The sequence below is a fragment of the Pseudonaja textilis genome, chromosome 6 (genome assembly GCF_049901715.1).
Source record: "Pseudonaja textilis isolate UNSWEBS1 chromosome 6, rPseTex1.2, whole genome shotgun sequence".
NCBI classification, from domain to species: Eukaryota; Metazoa; Chordata; class Lepidosauria; order Squamata; family Elapidae; genus Pseudonaja; species Pseudonaja textilis.
The window spans coordinates 10,259,398-10,279,007 of record NC_141995.1 but is presented as its reverse complement, the minus strand read 5'-3'; the positions used below and the strand labels follow the sequence as shown (position 1 = coordinate 10,279,007).

The 19,610-nt window shown below is 42.1% G+C and overlaps 1 protein-coding gene across 3 annotated transcripts in view; it reads left to right on the top strand.

Moving 5' to 3' along the window:
- The window catches only part of PRKG2 (protein kinase cGMP-dependent 2), a 79,547-nt gene extending 64,364 nt beyond the window's left edge, over nucleotides 1-15,183 (top strand). For all 3 annotated transcript variants that reach the window (XM_087935792.1, XM_026718908.2, XM_087935793.1), the window contains 7 exons: nucleotides 1,392-1,481; nucleotides 2,657-2,798; nucleotides 3,687-3,850; nucleotides 4,979-5,101; nucleotides 8,634-8,696; nucleotides 10,244-10,310; nucleotides 12,174-15,183. In XM_087935792.1, the coding sequence (XP_087791918.1) occupies nucleotides 1,392-1,481; nucleotides 2,657-2,798; nucleotides 3,687-3,850; nucleotides 4,979-5,101; nucleotides 8,634-8,696; nucleotides 10,244-10,310; nucleotides 12,174-12,269 (745 nt within the window). In that variant the 3' untranslated portion in view covers nucleotides 12,270-15,183. The remainder of the gene's footprint in view (nucleotides 1-1,391; nucleotides 1,482-2,656; nucleotides 2,799-3,686; nucleotides 3,851-4,978; nucleotides 5,102-8,633; nucleotides 8,697-10,243; nucleotides 10,311-12,173) is intronic.
- The last annotated feature ends 4,427 nt before the right edge of the window (nucleotides 15,184-19,610 follow it).

The following is a 19,610-nucleotide window of genomic DNA, read 5'->3' as shown; positions in this document are numbered from 1 at the left end:
GATTCAGTGGTGGGATTCAAATTGTTTTATCACCGGGTCGGTGGGCGTGGCTTGGTGGGCGTGTTTTGCCTAACGCCGGTGCGTAGCTTTGCCCACCCCAGCTGAGACCTGCAGCGCCAATCAGCTGAGAGGATAAAGAAGAGAAAAGCACATGGGCGGGTGGGAGGGCCTATCCTGCGCTTTTCTTTTTCCTCTCAGCTGATTGGGGAGGATTTTTTTTCCCCTTGTCAGATGATCATAGGCTTTTTATTTATTTATTTTACTACCGGTTCAGTAGAACCAGTCCAAACTGGTAGCATACCACCACTGCTCTGATTAAAGAAAAGAACATACCGTATTTCCCCATGTATAAGCACCCCCTTTGTATAAGCCACCCCCCCAATTTTTGGACTGTGAAGTTTTGAAAAAAATATTTTATTAGAGAAACAAGTTATGAAGAAAGAAAATTTACAAAGAAACAAAATTCGACGTCTAGATCTACAACTTCGGTCATGACGCCGAAAGCGGTGCGGGTGACGCTAGCAATCTACGCATCGGAACGAGAGTAGGAACGAAGCATTCAGGCCGATGCCTAGCGTATGCATTTCTATCGCGTACTCACACTCGTAATCGTATCATCACGTACAATTTTTACAAAAAAGTATAGCATACTGCTGGAAAACCAGTTTATTCGTACTTTATTATTTTATGCATTTTTCACGTATAAAAAGTGTACCTGCTTTGTATATGCCACCCCCCTACTTTTTGGGCTTGAAAATTTTGGAAAAAAGGGGTGGCTTATACATGGGGAAATACGGTAAGTACTTTTGTCTCCACATGGAAACCACTTCTGAACTTTGTGTTTGATGTGGAAAAGAGTGAAACTCTTGATTGTAGGTTTTACCGATTAGATCAGGGGTGTCCAACCTTGGCAACTTTAAGGTGTGTGGACTTCAACTCCCAGAATTCCCCAGCCACCATGTGGGAATTCTGGGAGTTGAAGTCCACACACCTTAAAGTTGCCAAGGTTGGACACCCCTGGATTATATTGATGAATCTTTATAGAAATGACTTGTTCATATTATTATGAAAAGGCAAAAAGCTGCAATTTGATGCTAATGCCTTATTTTATTGCAACAGAGAGAGTCAGAAGTTAATGCTTATTTTACTTTTCTTTTCCCTACCTTTCCTCACTTCTCTTCCCCCTTTCCCTTCCCTCCTCATTGCTCTTTTATTTACTTTTGTATTTTATAATACTTAATAACTTAATAAAAAAATGTTTGGAGCAGAAGAACAATTCCTCCATGCACGCAGTGCTATAGAAATGTGATTATTGTTAAGTTATATACACTTTATCTTCAACTTGAATTGTTTGCATGTTGCTTCTTTCTTTTTTTTTTAACTCCCTTCAGGTTGTATCGCACTTTCAAAGACAACAAATACGTTTATATGCTCTTAGAAGCCTGTCTTGGAGGTGAGCTATGGAGCATCCTCAGGGACAGGTATTATTATTATTATTATTGTCATCTCTCTTATTCATTAAACATGAAAGTCAGTCAACTGAATATTTAAAAATGTATCATAAATATCACATCATCATTATTATTATTATTATTATTATTATTATTATTATTATTATTATTATTATTTCCTTAAACATGAAACTCAGTCAACTGAACATTTAAAAATGTATTACAAATATCATTGACTGGCTCTGATGGTTGATACAGGTTTCTGCCAACATCCTAGGTATCAACCAAGTATTTTCTTAAAATGTACGATGTTCCGAGTAGCACAGTTTGCTGGCGCTACAGCAGGAAACTACAACTTCTTGATGTGTTTTGCAAAATTCTTGGACATCTTCTTGTATAAATCTAGGGTGAGATCACAATTGGAATGGGTTAGCAGAGCAGGAAAGCAATAATCTAAAACTGAAAAAAGGTAATCAAAATCCTTATGGATTAAGAAAGACTAGAGTGTCTAGGGTTTTTGGTATGGACAGAAGGAAGTTATGATACAGGTATTAAAATTATCCATGATATATAAAATGTAGATCAATTTTTCCTTCTCACAATGTTCATTCATTAAAACTTAATTAAAACTAAATGTAGGCGAATGATACAAGGAAGGGCATAATTAAATGACAGCATTTGCTTCCATCAGATGTTGTGATAGCCACTAATTTAAACAGGCCTGAAGAAATTATATCGGTGTCTACTAGACTTGAATGCTAAATGGGAACTTGAGAATCACGATGGCCTTTTGAATATCATCTGCTGAAGAGTCCCAGGGAAGAGGAAAAGGTTAAATATCTTGAAGGTCCTTTTAGATTAACGTCATCAGCCGATGATGGAAATAAGTAATTTTACAAGCAAATATTCTCCCTCTTTCAACATCTTTCTCCTCGATGTTAACCCCAAGCTCCTGTAGGCTGTGAGGATCTTTTACTTCATCGGAGCTGATGATTTTGGTATATACGTTGAATTACATTGTTGATGGTTTCTTCTATTTTATTACGTTCATGATTTTTACTATATCTCTTCAGAGTCTACTAAGACTGGAAGAAGAAAGGTTGAAAATAATTTGACAATAAAATTCTTTTTCTTTCTTTTCTCTTTCTCTTCTTCCTTCCTTCCTTTCCTTCCTTCTTTCCTTCTTTTTTTCTTTCTTTTCTAAGGGGTAGTTTTGATGAAACCACTACAAAATTCTGTGTTGGTTGTGTGACGGAAGCTATTGAATATTTACATTCTATGAGTATAATCTACAGGGATTTGAAACCAGAAAATTTAATTTTGGATGCCCAGGGTTATATAAAGTTGGTAAGTTTTTTTTTTAAGGTAAAGAAATATAGGGGCATCACTAAGAGAAGTTTGCTTTGCATTTGATATACACGCATTCAAAGAAAATTTTAAGAGTGCTTATATCTTTACACATTTATGCTATTGAAAATAAGATTAATTTATCTTGAAGGTGAGGAAGAAGTAATATTGTGGATAGATATATATTGATTTATACTTAGGTGCCAAAACAAATGCATTTACAATACACATTATTTCTCATTAGAAACAATCCTGACTCTTTCTGTATTAAACTGGTAATGTATTTTCCTGTCAATTTTCCATGCACTAATAAGTTCCTGCAGTGTTCATACTTGACCAAAACTATACAGCAAGAAGGATTTCTGATGGGGATTCTGATGTGGAATAGGAATAGGAATATTCTTTATTGGCCAAAAGATTGGGCACACAAGGGATTTGTCCCCTGTACACAAGCTCTCAGTGTACATACAAACACCGAAGTGACAGGTCATTGATCATAAATCATAAGATACAATCATCAATTATAAGATACAAACAAGTGATAAATCCTAAGATACCAATGGGAGAAGGTAGTAGGAAAAATGAGATGAGAAAATGAGAAAGACAAGAAAGATAATAGCAACACAGCCCTACTACATGGGTAAATATCTTTAGGCATAAATCGGTGCTTGTGATCAAATCCCAGTTACTAGGGACTGATGGCAAAAGACAGCTGTTACTCTTTGGATTATATTCTTTCCGAGATGCATCGGAATAGCCCTTGTACGAGGAAGAATATTGAATCTATCTCAGTAGAAGAAGTTCTTGTAGCAGTTGTTAGAAACAAGAACAAACAACCTGAGGTAAAGCTGTCCAGTAATAGCAATCTCCTCCTCTTTGACCCACAAGGTTGACTTTGGGTTTGCTAAGAAGATCAGAGCGGGGCAAAAGACCTGGACTTTCTGTGGGACTCCTGAATACGTCGCACCTGAAGTCATTCTGAATAAAGGCCACGATTTCAGTGTGGATTTTTGGTCCCTCGGAATTCTTGTGTATGAACTGCTTACAGGAAAGTATGTCCCAGGAGACTGGATTCTTCTGGCCTACATTGAGGGCCATATTGAGCTTGTAGGGTACACACCTACATAAATGAGAGAGGAGCCCACAGCTCAAGGCTGGTACACAACTCTTATCCTCTTATCCTTATCCTGGATGGCCCTGCATCAGGGGTACGCTTCAAAAATTTTAGCAAAGGGTTCTCTGCCCAGAGAGAACTGGGTGGGCGTGGTCATGGTGGGCGTGGCCTAGTCAGCCCCCTACACCATGGCGGGAGCGTTTTTGCCCTCTCCGGGCTCCGGAAGCTCTGGAAGCCGGAAACGGGCCCATTTCCAGCCTTCCCAAACTTCCGGGGGGAGGGGGCGCATTTTTCTCCCTCCCCGAGCCTCCGTGCACGCCCTGCATTTACCTGCATCCAAAACGGGTTGCGTGGGGACTCCAGGGAGGGGGCAGGGTGGGGTGGGCGGGGCCAGCCAGGAGTGGGATTTGGGGGGTTCTCCGAACTCCACAGAATCTTAGCTCAGGGCTCTCCCAAAACCCTGTGAACCCCCAGCAGCCCCCTCCTGCCCCGCATGGATGCTTTTGCTTTCTAATCCATGGATTTGAGAATGGTTTCCCCTTCATCTTTGGGTGTGCAAGAAGCAGAGAAGAAAAAAGGGGTGGTAGATGAACCAGATTCTGCTCACCATCGGTTGCAGTTGCTGGTGATTTTTTTCTCAAGGTGTGGGGTGCCCTTTGTATGGCAGCTGCCTTTGGTGGCAAGGTTGCCAAAATTCTAGCTCATCGTTCTTACTTTCTTGCCCTCCTTTGAAGAGATAGGGCTAAAAATACGGATTTTTTTTTCCCTTTACAGTAGGAGATTCGAAGGAGCAAATGTATACCTTAGCAACAGAGGTCAATTTTGGGATCAATTTTTGTCATAAGTTGAGGACTACCTGTAACATCCCCCCTAAAAACTCTCTGTAACATAACATACAGGTTATGAGAAAACCCGTTTGTGATCAATCACAATCCTGTCTTTGTTTAGTGGAACAGCCTAGCATGTGAGGAACAGATGCCTAGGTCCAACACGTAATTTCTTTTTTCATAACCATGTATTTTCTCTCCCTCCCCTTCCCTCAATTTTGAAATGACACCTACTCAAGTCCTCCCTTTACTGGAGTCGATCAAATGATGACCTACAATTTGATTTTAAAAGGCGTTGAGAGACTGGATTTTCCCAGAATAATAACCAAGCGCCCTGAGGATTTGATTCGGCGGCTTTGCAGGTGAGAGAAGAGCAATTGTGTTGCAGAGGTGATGAAAAGAATAATTGAGCAGGGTCGTATTTCCTTTAACACCCAATGTCCAGCCAGATTTTAATCGACAATCTTATGTTTGTTGGTGTTATTCAGCAGTGTAATTCCATACAGATCTATTTAGACCGGTGTTTCTCAATCTGGCAACTTGAAGGTGGGTGGATTTCAACTCCCAGAATTCCCCAGCCAGCAAGGAATTCTGGGAGTTGAAGTCGACCCATCTTCAAGCTGTCAAGATTGAGAAACCCTGATTTCTCAAATCTGATTTAGACCAAGGTCCCATTGTTATCAGTGGATGTTCCAGCTAGGAAGTGTTCTAGATTATTTATCCTGCTTTCCTCAAAGATCAGATATGTTATCTCTTCAGATAAGTCAATAAAAATCTTCAAGAATTACACCTTGTATAATCCAGTAAAAGGGGATGTAAAAGTTGAACCAGGGCACTTAATAATAGTACAATATCATTATGTTGTTAGTGACCCAAAGTCATTTGATATGAGATGGGCGACAAGAAGGAAGGAAGGAAGAAAAGAAAGAGAGAGAGAAAGAAAGAGAAAGAGAAAGAAAGAGAAAGAAAGAAAGAAAGAAAGAAAGAAAGAAAGAAAGAAAGAAAGAAAGAAAGAAAGAAAGAAAGAAAGAAAAAGAAAGAAAGAAAGAAAGAAGAAAAAGAGAAAGATTTCAGTACAGGTAGTTCTTGACTTATAACCATTCATTTGAAGTTACAACGGCACTGAAAAAAGTGATCTATGACCATTTTTCACCCTTATGATCATTGCAGCATTGCTGTGGTCACATGTTCAAATTCGGATACTTGGTCACTGACTCATATTTACGAAGGTTGTAGTGTCCCGGTGTCTTGTGATCCCTTTTTGAGACCTTCTGACAAGCAAAGTCAATGGGGAAGCCAGATTCCCATAACAACTGTGAAACTATTCACATAGTAACCATGTTACTAACGGACTAGAAAGGTGGTAAAAGGAGAAAAACTCACTTAACAACTATCTTGCTTAGCAACGGAAATTTTGGACTCAATTGTAAGTTGAGGACTACCTGTAGGGATTTTATTAGCCCCGCATAATCAGTTAACTTGTATGGCTTCTCTGTGGAGGTTAAATATTTTGGGTAAATTGCTAGCAACTACTAGCTTGGCTTTAAAACTGAGCACTTAAGTAATGAATGCTTGTAAGCCATTTTAATGTGTATTCTGCAAAGAAGTACAGTAAGAATGGAAGTTTGGTAAGAATAGACTGAATTGCTGAGATTGTGGCCTCAGATGGCCTCAAGATCTGAAGGCCCATGATGCAACCATGTTGATAATCCTCCTGGAAACATTGCCTGGAATTTTGTCATAAAAGAAAACAGAATACCAAGAAAAACTGAAAAAGCTAAGAGTATTTTATTCTTGTCATCAGAGGGGTTGGGGTTTTTGTGGGGGGAAATCTGATATAGGTAATCCTTGACTTATCATTCATAATTGGGACTAGAAATCTGGTCCTAAGACATTTTAGACATAAATTGAGACACCCACATGACTGAAGTGTTTCTCTGATATTTTTCATCATAAGCAATTGCTAGCAGTCATTAAGTGAATCCACTCTCTTGAATGCTATATTTTTGCCAAAACTTAGCAAAAAATGTTGCAAATCGTATTCGTGTGATCATAGGTGTTGATGAGTGGTTCAACTATCTGTTTTAGAAGCCAAAAAGAACCTGTTTGGTGGCCAACATAAATGTAAACAGTCATTAAGTGGCAGGTCATTACTCAAGGACTATCTTCAGCAGAATTTCTTGCTGTTCTGTTCCCATCCTTCAAACAGATTGGACGTCATAAATCTTCATTTCTGTGCCTTGAATGAAGCTTCACATAATCACACCCTTAAGTCTCCTGCTTTTAATTAACCTACAGCAATTTTAATTATATATATGGATCACGGGAAGCTTTGGGCTGTCAAACCAGTAATGTGCAAGGAAGCTGTAAATCAGCCTTGTGGATCACTTTTGGCTGTTACAAATTAATATCTGATTATTTGAGGCCCTATGGGAACTGCTTTGGACACATCGATATATAATTGCCCTAGCGCATAGTCAATAAGTCATTTGTTTTAATCTTGTGACTAGGAAAGTGTTTTTTTTTTAAATGACCAGCAAGTTTGGACTTTGAGGATTCCTCTAACATTTCTTGAAATAAAGAACCTGCAGCTGGACTAAAGCCCCTTTTCTTCACATATTTGACTCACTGGTTTTCAGTGTACAAGGATTATTTATCTCTTCTGTGTGTGTGTGTGTGTGTGTGTGTGTGTGTGTGTGTGTATAGATGTATGCAGGTCTTGGCGTGTTTGGGTCTTTTCCCGTGTAAGATTGAGAGTATCTTGGTGATGTTTTGATGAGGTTCCACTCGCCATCTTCAGGCTGATGCTTTCGGCTTCGTGCCTGAAGATGGCAAGTAGGATCTCGTTGAAATGTCGCCAAGATATTCTCAATCTTACATGGGAAAAGACCCGAACATGCCAAGACCTTTATTATAGCGACGTCAGCCTTGTGTATTGGGTTCTTTTTAATCTTGTGTGTCAGGCTTGGCAGCCGTTTTATAGATATATATATAGTTCGTTTAACAAAGAATTAGATTCCAGGAGAATAAGGCTATTAATGGGCAACGCTCCATGCCAATTCTCTGGTCACCCATGTACACCAAAACCACCAGTAAATTTGCAGGTATCTTTATGTTTTCTCTATGTCCATGCTCCTTACCCACAACAGATAAAGCATCTGAAATACCTCCTCAAACTTTCACATAAGCCCACCAGCCAAAATGACTGAAGATCCTTCGGCTGCCCTACAGATTATCCATGGGTAGTACAATCAGTGGTGGGATTCAAATTTTTTTTACCACTGGTTCTGTGCGGCTTGGTGGGTGTGCTTTGTGCACATGTGCATGCTTTGCGTGCATGTAGAGGATTTGCTACTGACCTTCTGCAATCCTACACTCTCCCCGTGTCTTCAACAGCTGACACGTGGCAATCCGTTGTGCCACGCGAAGCAGCTGAGCTTCAAAAGCAGGAAATAAAGGTCAGAATAGAGCCCGGGGGTGTGGGTGGGCCCAGCAGCTGATCATTGGAGCAAAGCAGTTTGCTCACAGATGATCCTCGGAGCTACCGGTTCGAACCGGTCTGAACCAGTAGAATCCCACCACAACATTTCAGCTTCCAAGACCTTTGAGCTAGTCACTTGTTTTGAGCCCAGCCGACCTCAGTTATTGGGTAAGAAAAATTAAGAAGATCTCCCCTGTACACCCCCGCTTCAGCTCCCAAAGAAAGATAGAATATAAATAATAATAACCACAGTAATAATAATCCACAGTAAATTGATCCATTCTCAACTACCTTTATCCTAGCAAATCAAATAGTAGATACTCAAGTCTCTGAGATATACAAGGAAATTAATTATGAAGTGTGTACTCATTCTCTTCCTCTCTTTCTGTCTTTTACCCACAAATATAAACTAGACAAAGTCCTACAGAGAGATTAGGAAATCTAAAAAATGGAATCCATGACATTAAGAGGCACAGGTAAAAAATTTTTATTCATTTATTTGCTTGTTTGCTTATACGTTTATTTGTTTGTTTATTAAATTTATTGGCTGCCCATCCTACCACAGGGTAAAGATTTAAAGATTTGCATAGTAATCAATGAAGAGTTTGATTGTACATAAGATTTCTTGTTTTACAGCTGCCATTGCTTTTAATACTTTAAGATAAATAGTGAGTAACTGCAGCCCTCCGGCCAAATTAACAGTCAGAGTAATTTCATGTACAGTATATCTTAGCCTCAGTTCAGATCCCAAATGCAGGAGACCAGTGAAGACCACTAGCTAGAGCCCAATGTCCCTTTATTGAAGTCCGTCCCATGCTATCAACAAAGAGAAGATAATTGTCAAGAGCAGGAAGGAGAGATATCAGAGCAGAAAGCTACCCTCACTCACTTTTTGGCTCAGGACCCCAACTACTTCTTTGACCTGGGCATGACAAATAGTCCTCAAGAGATAAGCTGTGGGAATGATGCTCTCCGTAACTGCAAAAAGGTTAAACGTACCCTGGCATTAACAGAAAGGAAGGTAACCCAAAACTCTGGTATTGTAGTGGTATGTGAGAATGGCCTCGAAGATAGGAGGAAGAGCTACATGCAGGACAACTGACATTTAAAAGATTTCTCAGCCAACAGAAGGAGGAAGAGCGTAGGAAACATTCCAGAAAGGACCCTCCATACTTTTCAGAGAGCAAAAGGAGATATGTACAGGTAGTTCTTGACTTACAACCAACCTTTTGTTAAGTGGCCATTCGATATTACAATGACACTGAAAAAAGTGACTTGACCATTTTTCACACTTTGTGGCATCCCCATGGTCTATATCAAAATTCAGATGCTTGGCAACTGGCTCATATTTATGACCGTTGTCGTGTCCCGGGGTCATGTGATCACCTTTTGTGGACCTTCTGAGAAGTAAACTCAATGGGGAAGCCAGATTTCACTTAACAGACATGTTACTAACTTCACAATTCACTTAACAACTGGGGCAACAAAGATCGCGAAATGGTGCGAAATTCACTTTATCAGTAGTCTTACTTAGCAACAGAAATTTGCCGCTCTATTGCAGTCATAAGTTGAGGACTACCTATACCTTGGATTTTGGAAGATTCTGTTAATGTAGCCTTAGAATAAAGTAGACTTCGCTCATCAAGTCATGTTTCCTCTCAGGACTAGCTGGAAAAGCTGATATCAGCCTTGCCAGATTGAAGGTACAAATCTCCCATATCACTTTTATCTCCTGATAAAAAGAGTTCCTTTCTCCACCCAGTGTGCAGCTTCAGGCTCCACCGCTAGATAGGAGCCCTTCCCCTGTTTCTCACAATCATTCCCATGTACCATTGTAGCAGTCCACTGATAGAAGATGTAGGGCCCTTGTGACAGGACACAACACTGCAGCCCTTGAACAGAAAAAAATATTCTCCAATATCCATCCCTGCTTTAAGACTGAGATGCAGCGGCAGCTTTCTTGGGGACTATAATTATGAAACCAGTTAAATAACCATCTTGCTGTTGTTACTTTCCGTTCTAGGTGGCTGAATGGTTTTAATTGGGAAGGACTCAAAGCAATGAAGTTATCATCACCCCTTAAAAGAGAGGTACTTAACCAGTCCTTTTTAAATTAATGCATGCGCAAGCCAGTGTCTTATTTTTTTATTCCTGGAGTTCCCCTTTAAAATGTGTGTTATGAAGATGCCACGGGAGGTCCTGTTCCCATCACACTAATTTGGGACAAAGGGATGGAGTCGGTGTATTATGGACACCTCCCAAAGGAGCTGATTAGTTCAATTCACCGCTTATGATTCCAATAGACCTAATTATGGCAAAGCTAAACGAACACAACCTCATCAGCTATGTCGTAGGGGCCTCTATACAAAATAATTTTGTTTTGACCATCCTCCAAGAAAAAGAGCTGGAGAGGAAGAATGGCCAGAAGAGAAAGCCTCTCTGTTACAAATCTCACTGGCAAGGCCTGGCATTTCCAAACACTGATTGCTGTGGCGCTCAATCCATACCCACGGTTGCCTAGTTAGCCAATTGGAGAGAAGCTTGTAATGGAATGAAGCCTTGCCAAGACCTTATCATGCAAAGCCTGATGGGATACCAGGCAGAAAAGGGAGAACATGGATCCAAAGGAAGGGCTGGGCATGGACTTTAATGTGATTGTCGCATGTTAAGCCCAACATAAGGCCGAATACAATCTATGTTGTAGGCTAGATCTGATGGAGTCCGGTAGCAAAATATCTCTTTTAAGGTTTTGTTCAAGTATGCTTGAAGGGGACGCGATGGGTCAGCGGTTAAAGACACTAAACTTGTCAGCTGGAAAGCAGACAGGCCAGGTTCGAGACCCAAGTACTGTGTGATGGGGTGAGTTCCAGTTACTTGCTCCAGCTCCTACCCACTTAGAAATTCAAAAGCAGGCAAATTCAAATAGATAAACAGGTACCACTTCAGTGGGAAGGTAACTCTCCTGGGCACCTTTGGCATATAACCACGCTGGCCACATGACCATGGAAAAAAATACTTTCTGACAGCGCTGGCTCCCTCGGCCAAGAAACGGAGATGAACACCCTAGAGCTGTGATGGTGAACCTATGGCACGTGTGCCAGAGGTGGTGTCAGCTTTGGAAGTCATTTTGAGAGTCGATGCTACCATGTTATTGATTGGAATGAAGGTTTGCTGGAACCCTGGCAGATGGCACGCAAAGCCCTCTCTCTGGGCATGTGAGCCATCGCCCCAACTCAGCTCTGCTGCGCATGCGCACACTCACCTCCCGTCAGCCAGCCGGTCTTCAGGTCTCTGCTGCGCATGCGGTGTGTGTGTGTGTGTGGATGTTGTGCGCGCATGCACAGGGTGGGTGGATGGATCACATGTGCTGCTGATGTGTGCCCATTTGTAGGTGTGGGGGCGTGCACAGGTGATGCGCATGCATGCACAGGGTTCATGCACAGGGATGTGCACATGCACAGGGTATGGGGCGCATGCACAGGGGGGCAGGGGACATGCGCGCATTGGGCACTCGGTGCTGAACAGGTTAGCCATCACTGCCCTAGAGTTAGACACAACTGGACAGGGAATCTTTTAGTCTTTATGTCAGACTTCCAACAATCCTTTGTTTGAAACATTAACTCCGAGACTGACATATTCTCAAAGTGATTTATTCAAAACAAAACAAAAAAAAAACCCCACTGGTATTGTCCGGTGGAATTTCAGTACTGGAATCCTACCAGCTCATCCCACAAAATTCCACCTACCTCCACCCCCTTTTTCACACCTCATCAAGCACATGAACCAATGATCTGCATTCTCAATTCTTACTGCGCCACTCTTGGTGACCTTGAACTAATAACTCATAATAATTTTTTTCCCCCTATTCAATACATCACTTCCTCCCTTCGGAACTCTATGGCAATGATGAATTCCCAGACTTCCCCTATGTTCATACTGTAACTCTTTTATAGCTTTCAGGTCCTATGGACTACAGCCACTTCGACCGATACCCACCGGAACAGGGAGTTCCACCCGATGAACTTTCAGGCTGGGATAAAGATTTCTAAGAAGGCGGCTGGTGGAGTAATCGTCCTCACTCACAGGTTGTCTGCGGTGATTGTACACGTACTTGTTCAGAGCACAGCCGAGATGCATTGAAATTGCATTTAAAATTCAAAGGCCCACGGATCCCTCTTTAATCTCCTCTGTAAATTCCCAACACAAAGTATTGCGTTGTGAAGCTATGCCTTCCGAGCAGCAGAACGGAAGGTGCCGGTGGGCAGCAGCTTAACGCCCTGCTAAATTACAATCTAAATTCCACATTCATCTCCTTTGGAAGTGTGTGTGTGTCCTTTGGAAGTGTGTGTGTGTGTGTGTGTGGCCCATTTATTACATCAGCATCTATGCTGTGATGCGCTTTGCATAAAATGCCACAGTGAGCGACCTTGGATCAGAGATGAGAAACGTAGGAATGTGAGGGGAATTCTGGAAAGAGAGTAGCATTTCAAGAGCTTTGTGAAGGTCTCTATGCCAGTTTTCGGTCCTCTTCCCGGATAAATGAAACCCGCTCTTAACAGTGAATGACTCCTGAAAACTAAAATGTGCCTCTAAAATCTTTTCAGAAAAATGTTAAAATTAAGGTGTGTTATTCTTACAAAAATACAGGTGTAAAAATGCAGAAAAGAAAAAATATGTCAATGTCAAAAAAGGAAAGTAATAGTAAAAACTAGATGTACAGTACATGCATAGACATCCACCTGTATTTGACTTATTTTCCATATAGGAAGTTTGTGTACCTCCTACAGACACACACACAAGCTTTCACATGTTCACAGAAAAGTTCTATTTCTATTATTTCTATTCTAGTTTCTACAGTATTTCTATTATTTCAGGGAGGAATGAATCAATGCAGTTCTACAAAGCATTTGATGACCCATTAGACTTTTGTGAAGAAATTCCATTGTTACCGAACAATTATGTCCATAAGTAGTCGTTTCTATATGTTTTGCTTAATTCTGTAAAGATATGAGGTCTTTTTTTTTTTTGACATAATGTTTAAAAATGGAGTAGGTATGCACTGTAATAGAATTATGTTTTTAAAAAGATAGACTTTGGGGGAACCCTTTGCTAAGTCCCCCTGAGTGAGAATCTTTTCTGAACTCCATAGTATTTTTAAATCTTTTCTTAATCCTCGCTTCCTTTTTTCTAGACCTGCCGATGTCTGATCTCCCAACTGCATGTATCTAAATGGGGCCATGCACAGGCTATATCCGTGATGGTGAACCTATGGCAGACGTGCCACAGGTGGCACACAGAGCCATTTGTACAGGCACGCGAGCCCCAGCCAAACTTACCTGCACTGCGCATGCGCATGCCTCCCAGCTGATTTTCAGCCTGTTTGAGGCCATTTTTTCCCTCCCGGGGACTCGAGGGAAGCCTCTGCAGCCTTTGGAGGCCGAAAAACAAGCCTTCCGGAAATATCGGAAGTGCCGAAACTGGAAGTGCCAAAATGGGCCCATTTTTCAGCATCCAAAGGCTGCAGAGCCTTTCCTCGAGCCCCCGGGAGGGCGAAAATGGCCTCAAACGGGTCAAAAATCAGCTGGGAGGTATGCGCAGCGTATGCGCAGTGCAGGTTGGGTGGGGGGGGTTGCACATGCAGGCACAGGGGAGGCGGGACACATTGCATTGTGGGTGCTGGCACACGCATGCACGCTTTTGCACATGTACATGCTTGCGGCATACCACAACAAAATCACTGGGCTACATGGTAAAAAAAAAAAGTCAAGATGTATTGGATATATCAGTGCAGTCCAAGCTCCACCTGCTTTTTATGTGAATCACAAAAGCCACACACGTTGCAAAGAGGCAGAAGGTTAATTGCCCTGTTATCAGGGGTGGGATTCTACCGGTTGGACTGGTTCAGACGAAGCGTACGCTCACCAAAACGGGTTGAATCCCACCACTGCCTGTTATGTCCAGCATTTTGACGATTTTGGCCATAACCTGCAGACCATACCCCTACAGCTGCTTTCCTTGATAATGATGATAATGCATTATCTTAATGGCCCACTGTGATCTCTCTTTCCAGAGCTTTAAGTATATTTTTGGGGGATGGTTTATAGGTAACTCCCTCCCGCAATGGAACACGACTCAGATTATTTGGAATTCAAGCACAATGGCCACCTTAGAGGCTATTTATATAAACAGAGGTCCCGTTTGTGTTTTGTTTTGGGGAAAAAAGTTTAGTCTTCCAGTTTTAGAATAAATAAACTGATCAGAAGGGGTAATCCAGGATTTTATTTTGTGGTAGAGCAGTGGCTTGAATGTAGGACTTACAGCCAGGATCATTGGACAGATCCTGAGTCTGCATCCAAGCAATTAGCATAAGATAGTTGTCATATAAGGGATTCATCAGGATTCTAGACCAAACCTTTGTCAAACTTGATTTCATTGAGGGCTACATCAGGGTTGTGTTTGACCTCGGAGGGGCGTGGGGGCATAGCAAGGGGAGCGTGGCCAGCTTGATGTTACTCGTGTTGGGGTCATCTGTGGCGGCCTGAGTGCTCTTCCAGAGAAAACGGGCTCCCAAGCTCCGTTTTCAGCTATGATGCCTCCTGCAACCCTCTGCCAGGGAAACCGGAGCTCCGCTTTTACCTGGGACGGCCTGCAACCCTCTGTCAACGAAAATGATTTTTGCTGGCAGAGGCACCCCAGGATGGTCCTTTGCTGCTTCCAAGGTGGCCCTGTGGGCCAGATCAAAGCACCCTGGGAGCTGGATCCAACCCACGGGCCTTGAGTTTGACATCCCTGCTCTACATGGAAGCGCTAAGGAAGTGAAGCTTGGATCTTTCATATGTAGAGTGAACACTTTATGATTGATCAACTAAATGGATCCTTCCTGATCTATTGTAATAGTGCTGTAATAGCAAACCTGTGGCACGCGTGGCACACAGAGCCATTTGTACCAACACGCGAGCCCCAGGCAAACTTACCTCACTATATGTGCGTGCACCTCACAGCTAATTTTTGGCTGGTTTGAGACCTTTTGGCCTCCCAGATGCTTGAGGAAAGCCTCTGCAGGCTTTTCAAGCTCAAATAATAGGCCCATTTCATCACTTCCTGTATTTCCGGAAATAGTGGAAGTGACAAAACGGGCCTATTATTTGGTCTGAAAAGCCTGCAGAGGTTTTCCTCAAGCCTCTGGGAGGCCGAAAAAGGCCTCAAACTGGCTGAAAGTCAGCTGTGAGGCGCAGTGTAAGTAAGGGGGCAGCGGGTGGGATTATGTGTGCATGTGCAGGGGGCTGGGGGGGCCTCACACATTGCCTTCTGGGTGCTGGCACAGGAGCCCCAAAATAATGGTTCCACAAAATTTTGCGGTGGGGGAGGGGGGAAATACTGCACTTTTACAGAAATGGTATCTCCAGGTAAATGATCTCAGGTGATTGGGCTGCAGAGCACATCTGCTAGTTGAATGTAAACGGTATTTCCATCCAATGTGATGCAGTTTTATTTAGATTCTCCCAAATAGGGAATGGTTTGACCATTTGTCATACTGCCTTGGCCTAATGGAAATTGGCCTCAGCAACGTCTGCAAGGCCACAGAAGTCTTATTTTGATTTAAAGGGACTCTCCAGACGCCAACTGGCGCCCATTTGTTATACCAAAGACTGCACATTGTCACCAAGGCATCTCTAATTTTTGCCCTGTTTTTTGGAACTTTTCAAAATGTAAAGGCTGTAAAATATTTTTTTTAAAACAACAAAGTGCTTTCCCTCTGTTTATTTGTATATAAATGCAATCTTCATTCATGTAGGTTTTGAGAATATTTTTAACAAACACAGGAAGCCACATTTTACTGCACAGCGTAGAAAGCAAGAGAGACAGCCCTTGTCCCTTTTAATATCTGTCAAATGTATTGATTTCTTTGTGCGCATAAATAAATCTGTTCTACAACATCTTGCATTTCATTGGTTTTTTTTTTTTTTTCAATGTTGTCCTTGAAGGCAGCCCTGGCTCTTGGCACATTGATGTCTCCTCCAGATGTGCTGACGGTCAGTGGGAACTTTCCTGCAAATCATTGCAAAGGAAGAGCTGTGGAAACCCAGGGCTGAAAAATGGGTAAACAGCCTTTCCCCAAATGTCAGGCGTTCAGTCAAGCTTCCTATGCGCTTTCATGACCAAAGAGGAAAGACAAGGTGTGGTTAGTCCTCGATTTACGATGCTAATTGTGCCCAGGATTATGGTTGTAAATTGTGCTGGTCATCACATGACCCTGATTGATTTTACAACCTTCTTGGGAAGTCTTCGTTAAGCAAATCCATTGCCTGCAAAGGGTGTTTTTTGGGGGACAGAAAACAAAAATAAACATTGATTTCTGACACACACACACCCCAAAAATATATCATAAATTGGAGTCACAGACATGAAGCGAGCTGGCTGCTGAGTGCTCAGAATGCAATCACATGAGCATTGGAACAGCGGCCATCAGAAATTCGAATCCAGGTGGCAGTTAGCCCAGGGGAGGTCCGTTGTAACTTTTAACAACTGCTACACCACCAGTCGTAAGTTGAAGACTACCTATCTGTTGCCTTATACCAGTTCAGTAACACACTGGCGCTGGAGAGGTGGATATCAAAATCTGCAAGATGAAAAGTGAAGCATTGTGATCCACGGTCCACCCCTTTGTGTGTGTGTGTGTGTGTGAGTATGTGTGCATTCAGGACACTGCACCTGACCCCTTGCAGATTTTGAATCTTCCTCGTAGACACGAATGCATCCCCTAGATGAGAAGTGCAAAAGATACCCATATTGTGATGAACCAGGGTGTGGCACACAGGCAACACAGACAGATAATCAAGAAGAGTCCCTTTATTAGCTCCAACTTTGCCCCCACTGTCCAGGTTACCTTCGGGCTGGAGAAAAACTCTCCCAGGAACAGCCTTTGGCTGCAGAGAATCAAATCCAAACAGGGTAAACACAAACTGTAACTTAAAGTCCAAACAAGCCAAACTGAAGTAATTAGTTTGGCAGGGCAGGAGCAAGAATTTCAGGCTTGAAGGCAAAACTCACACAGTTGGGAAGACACCGGAAACACAGATAAGCCACAACAATACAAGATAAAGTCACAGTTGCTCCCAACAGCTTTCTGCATGCAGTTTGCCTTTTTGTTATACACTGTGTTGCCAGCTGCAGCTAATGAAGGGAATCAAGGCCCTTTTCTCTCCCATAAGCCATGCAACCCATGTTGCTCCCTTCTCCATTAGTCCCTGCGTGCCCTAGGATGAAGAGGGGGTGGGCTTGGGTCTTTCTCTGAACTCCCTCTCCCTTGTTCTACCTCTCCCTTGTTCTACCTCTCTCTTGCTCTGCCCAGCCGGACTTTGCCCTTCCCCAGTTTCCTCCACAGCCAACGGAGCCACACTCCCTGTGAACTGTTCATCTTCCTCCTTGGATTCAGACTCTGACGGGCATGACACATATTCAATTGTTATTTCTTGATGACCACTTTTAGCACCAGCTGATTCTCCCATCTTTTCATGCTATAAAATAGCCACCAACTATTTACAAGATATATTAGAAAGCTAGCGCCCACGGCTCTTTTAAATCCCTGGTTTGTTCCTTTGCATTACTGAATATTCTTTTATTCCTTGTCCATGTTTCTGTTTGTGTTTATATGTATATATTGTCTTTAAATCGTCCAATAAAACCGGTACTGGGTATTCAGCAATTAAAGCCGGATTTACAAAGAAAGCCACATCATAAACACAAGAACCTCTTTTTTCCCCATCATGTAACAGTTCAGGAATAAAACCCAGGAGGCCACTAGCAGATGCTCATAAAGTATTGCCATCGCGCTAGCCTGAAACCAGTTTCTCTCTCTCAAGCCCCAAATGGTACTTGAGAGACAGTAAACGCCTTTTGAGACTGTGTTTATTTTGTTAATGAAATATAATTTTTCTTCCATCTTTCCTGCAAGCTCCTATTAACTGGCCCAGCACTTGGACATCTGGGAGATACTGAAGTAGCAGGGATTTAGATTTTGGAACACAAAATTATAGGATTGGAAGGGACCTTAGAGGTCTTCTAGTCCAACCCCCGCCGAAGCAGGAAACCCTATGCCATTCCAGACAAATGTCTGTCCAGACTCTTCTCGAAAACCTCCAGTGATGGAGCACCCACATCTTCCCGAAATAAGCCCCAAAGGTACTTTTTTTTCCAAAAGGCAACTGGACTTACTGGACTTTTTTCTTCCTTGAAAACAATCCGCTTCTCATCCAGAAACTTCTTCAGTTCCAAGAAAGTCCAACTGTCTTTTGGATAATGTACCTTTGAGACAATTGAGAATCTCCACTGATTTCCAGACGCGGCCATTGACGAATTGTTCTCACTGTTAGGAAATTTCTCCTCAGTTCTAGGTTGCATCTCTCTCTAATGATCTCCCATCATTACTTCTTGTCCTGCAATCATTCCCTGTGAGAGCTCCTCAAGTACTGGAAGACAGAATAGAATTAAGAAGAATGGAATGGAATGGAATGGAATAGAATAGAACGGAACGGAAGAGAATGGAGTGGAATGGAATGGAATGGAATGGAATGGAATAGAATAGAACGGAACGGAACGGAAGAGAATGGAATGGAATGGAATGGAACGGAACAGAACAGGACAGAACAGAACAGAACAGAACAGAACAGAACAGAACAGAATAGAATAGAATGAATATACAACAGAATAGAATATAGAATAGAACAGAATAGAATATAGAATAGAACAGAATAGAACAGAACAGAATAGAATAGAATATAGAATAGAACAGGACAGAACAGAACAGAATAGAATAACACTGTTGGAAGGGACCTTGGAGATCTTCTAGTCCAACCCCCTGCCCAGGTAGGAAGCCCTACACCACTTCAGACAAATGGTTATCCAATCTCTTCTTTAAAACTTCCGGTATTGGAGCATTTACAACTTCTGGAGGCAAGTAGTTCCACCAATTAATTGTTCTAACTGTCAGGAATCTTCTCCTTAGTTCTAGATTGCTTGTTTCCTTGGTTAGTTTCCCTCCATGACTGCTATCATATCACCCCTTGTCCTTCTATTCCTTAGATTAGACAAATCTAATTCCCTCAGTTGTTCATCATATTATTTTGTATTGTGGTTTGGTATATTGAATTTATCCCAAAGATGTATAACATGAAGCATTTCTTTCTTAGTTACTTCTAACCTCACAGAAGAGTCTGGCCATCATCCAATGTTATCTCCTTTCTTCATCCCACAACCTTGTGATATCCCCCGGCAATGATTTAGCAATAGCACTTAGACTTATACACCGCTTCGGAGTGCTTTACAGCCCCTTCTAAGCAGTTTCCAGAGTCAGCCTCTTGCCCCCTAACAATCTGGCTCCTCATTTTACC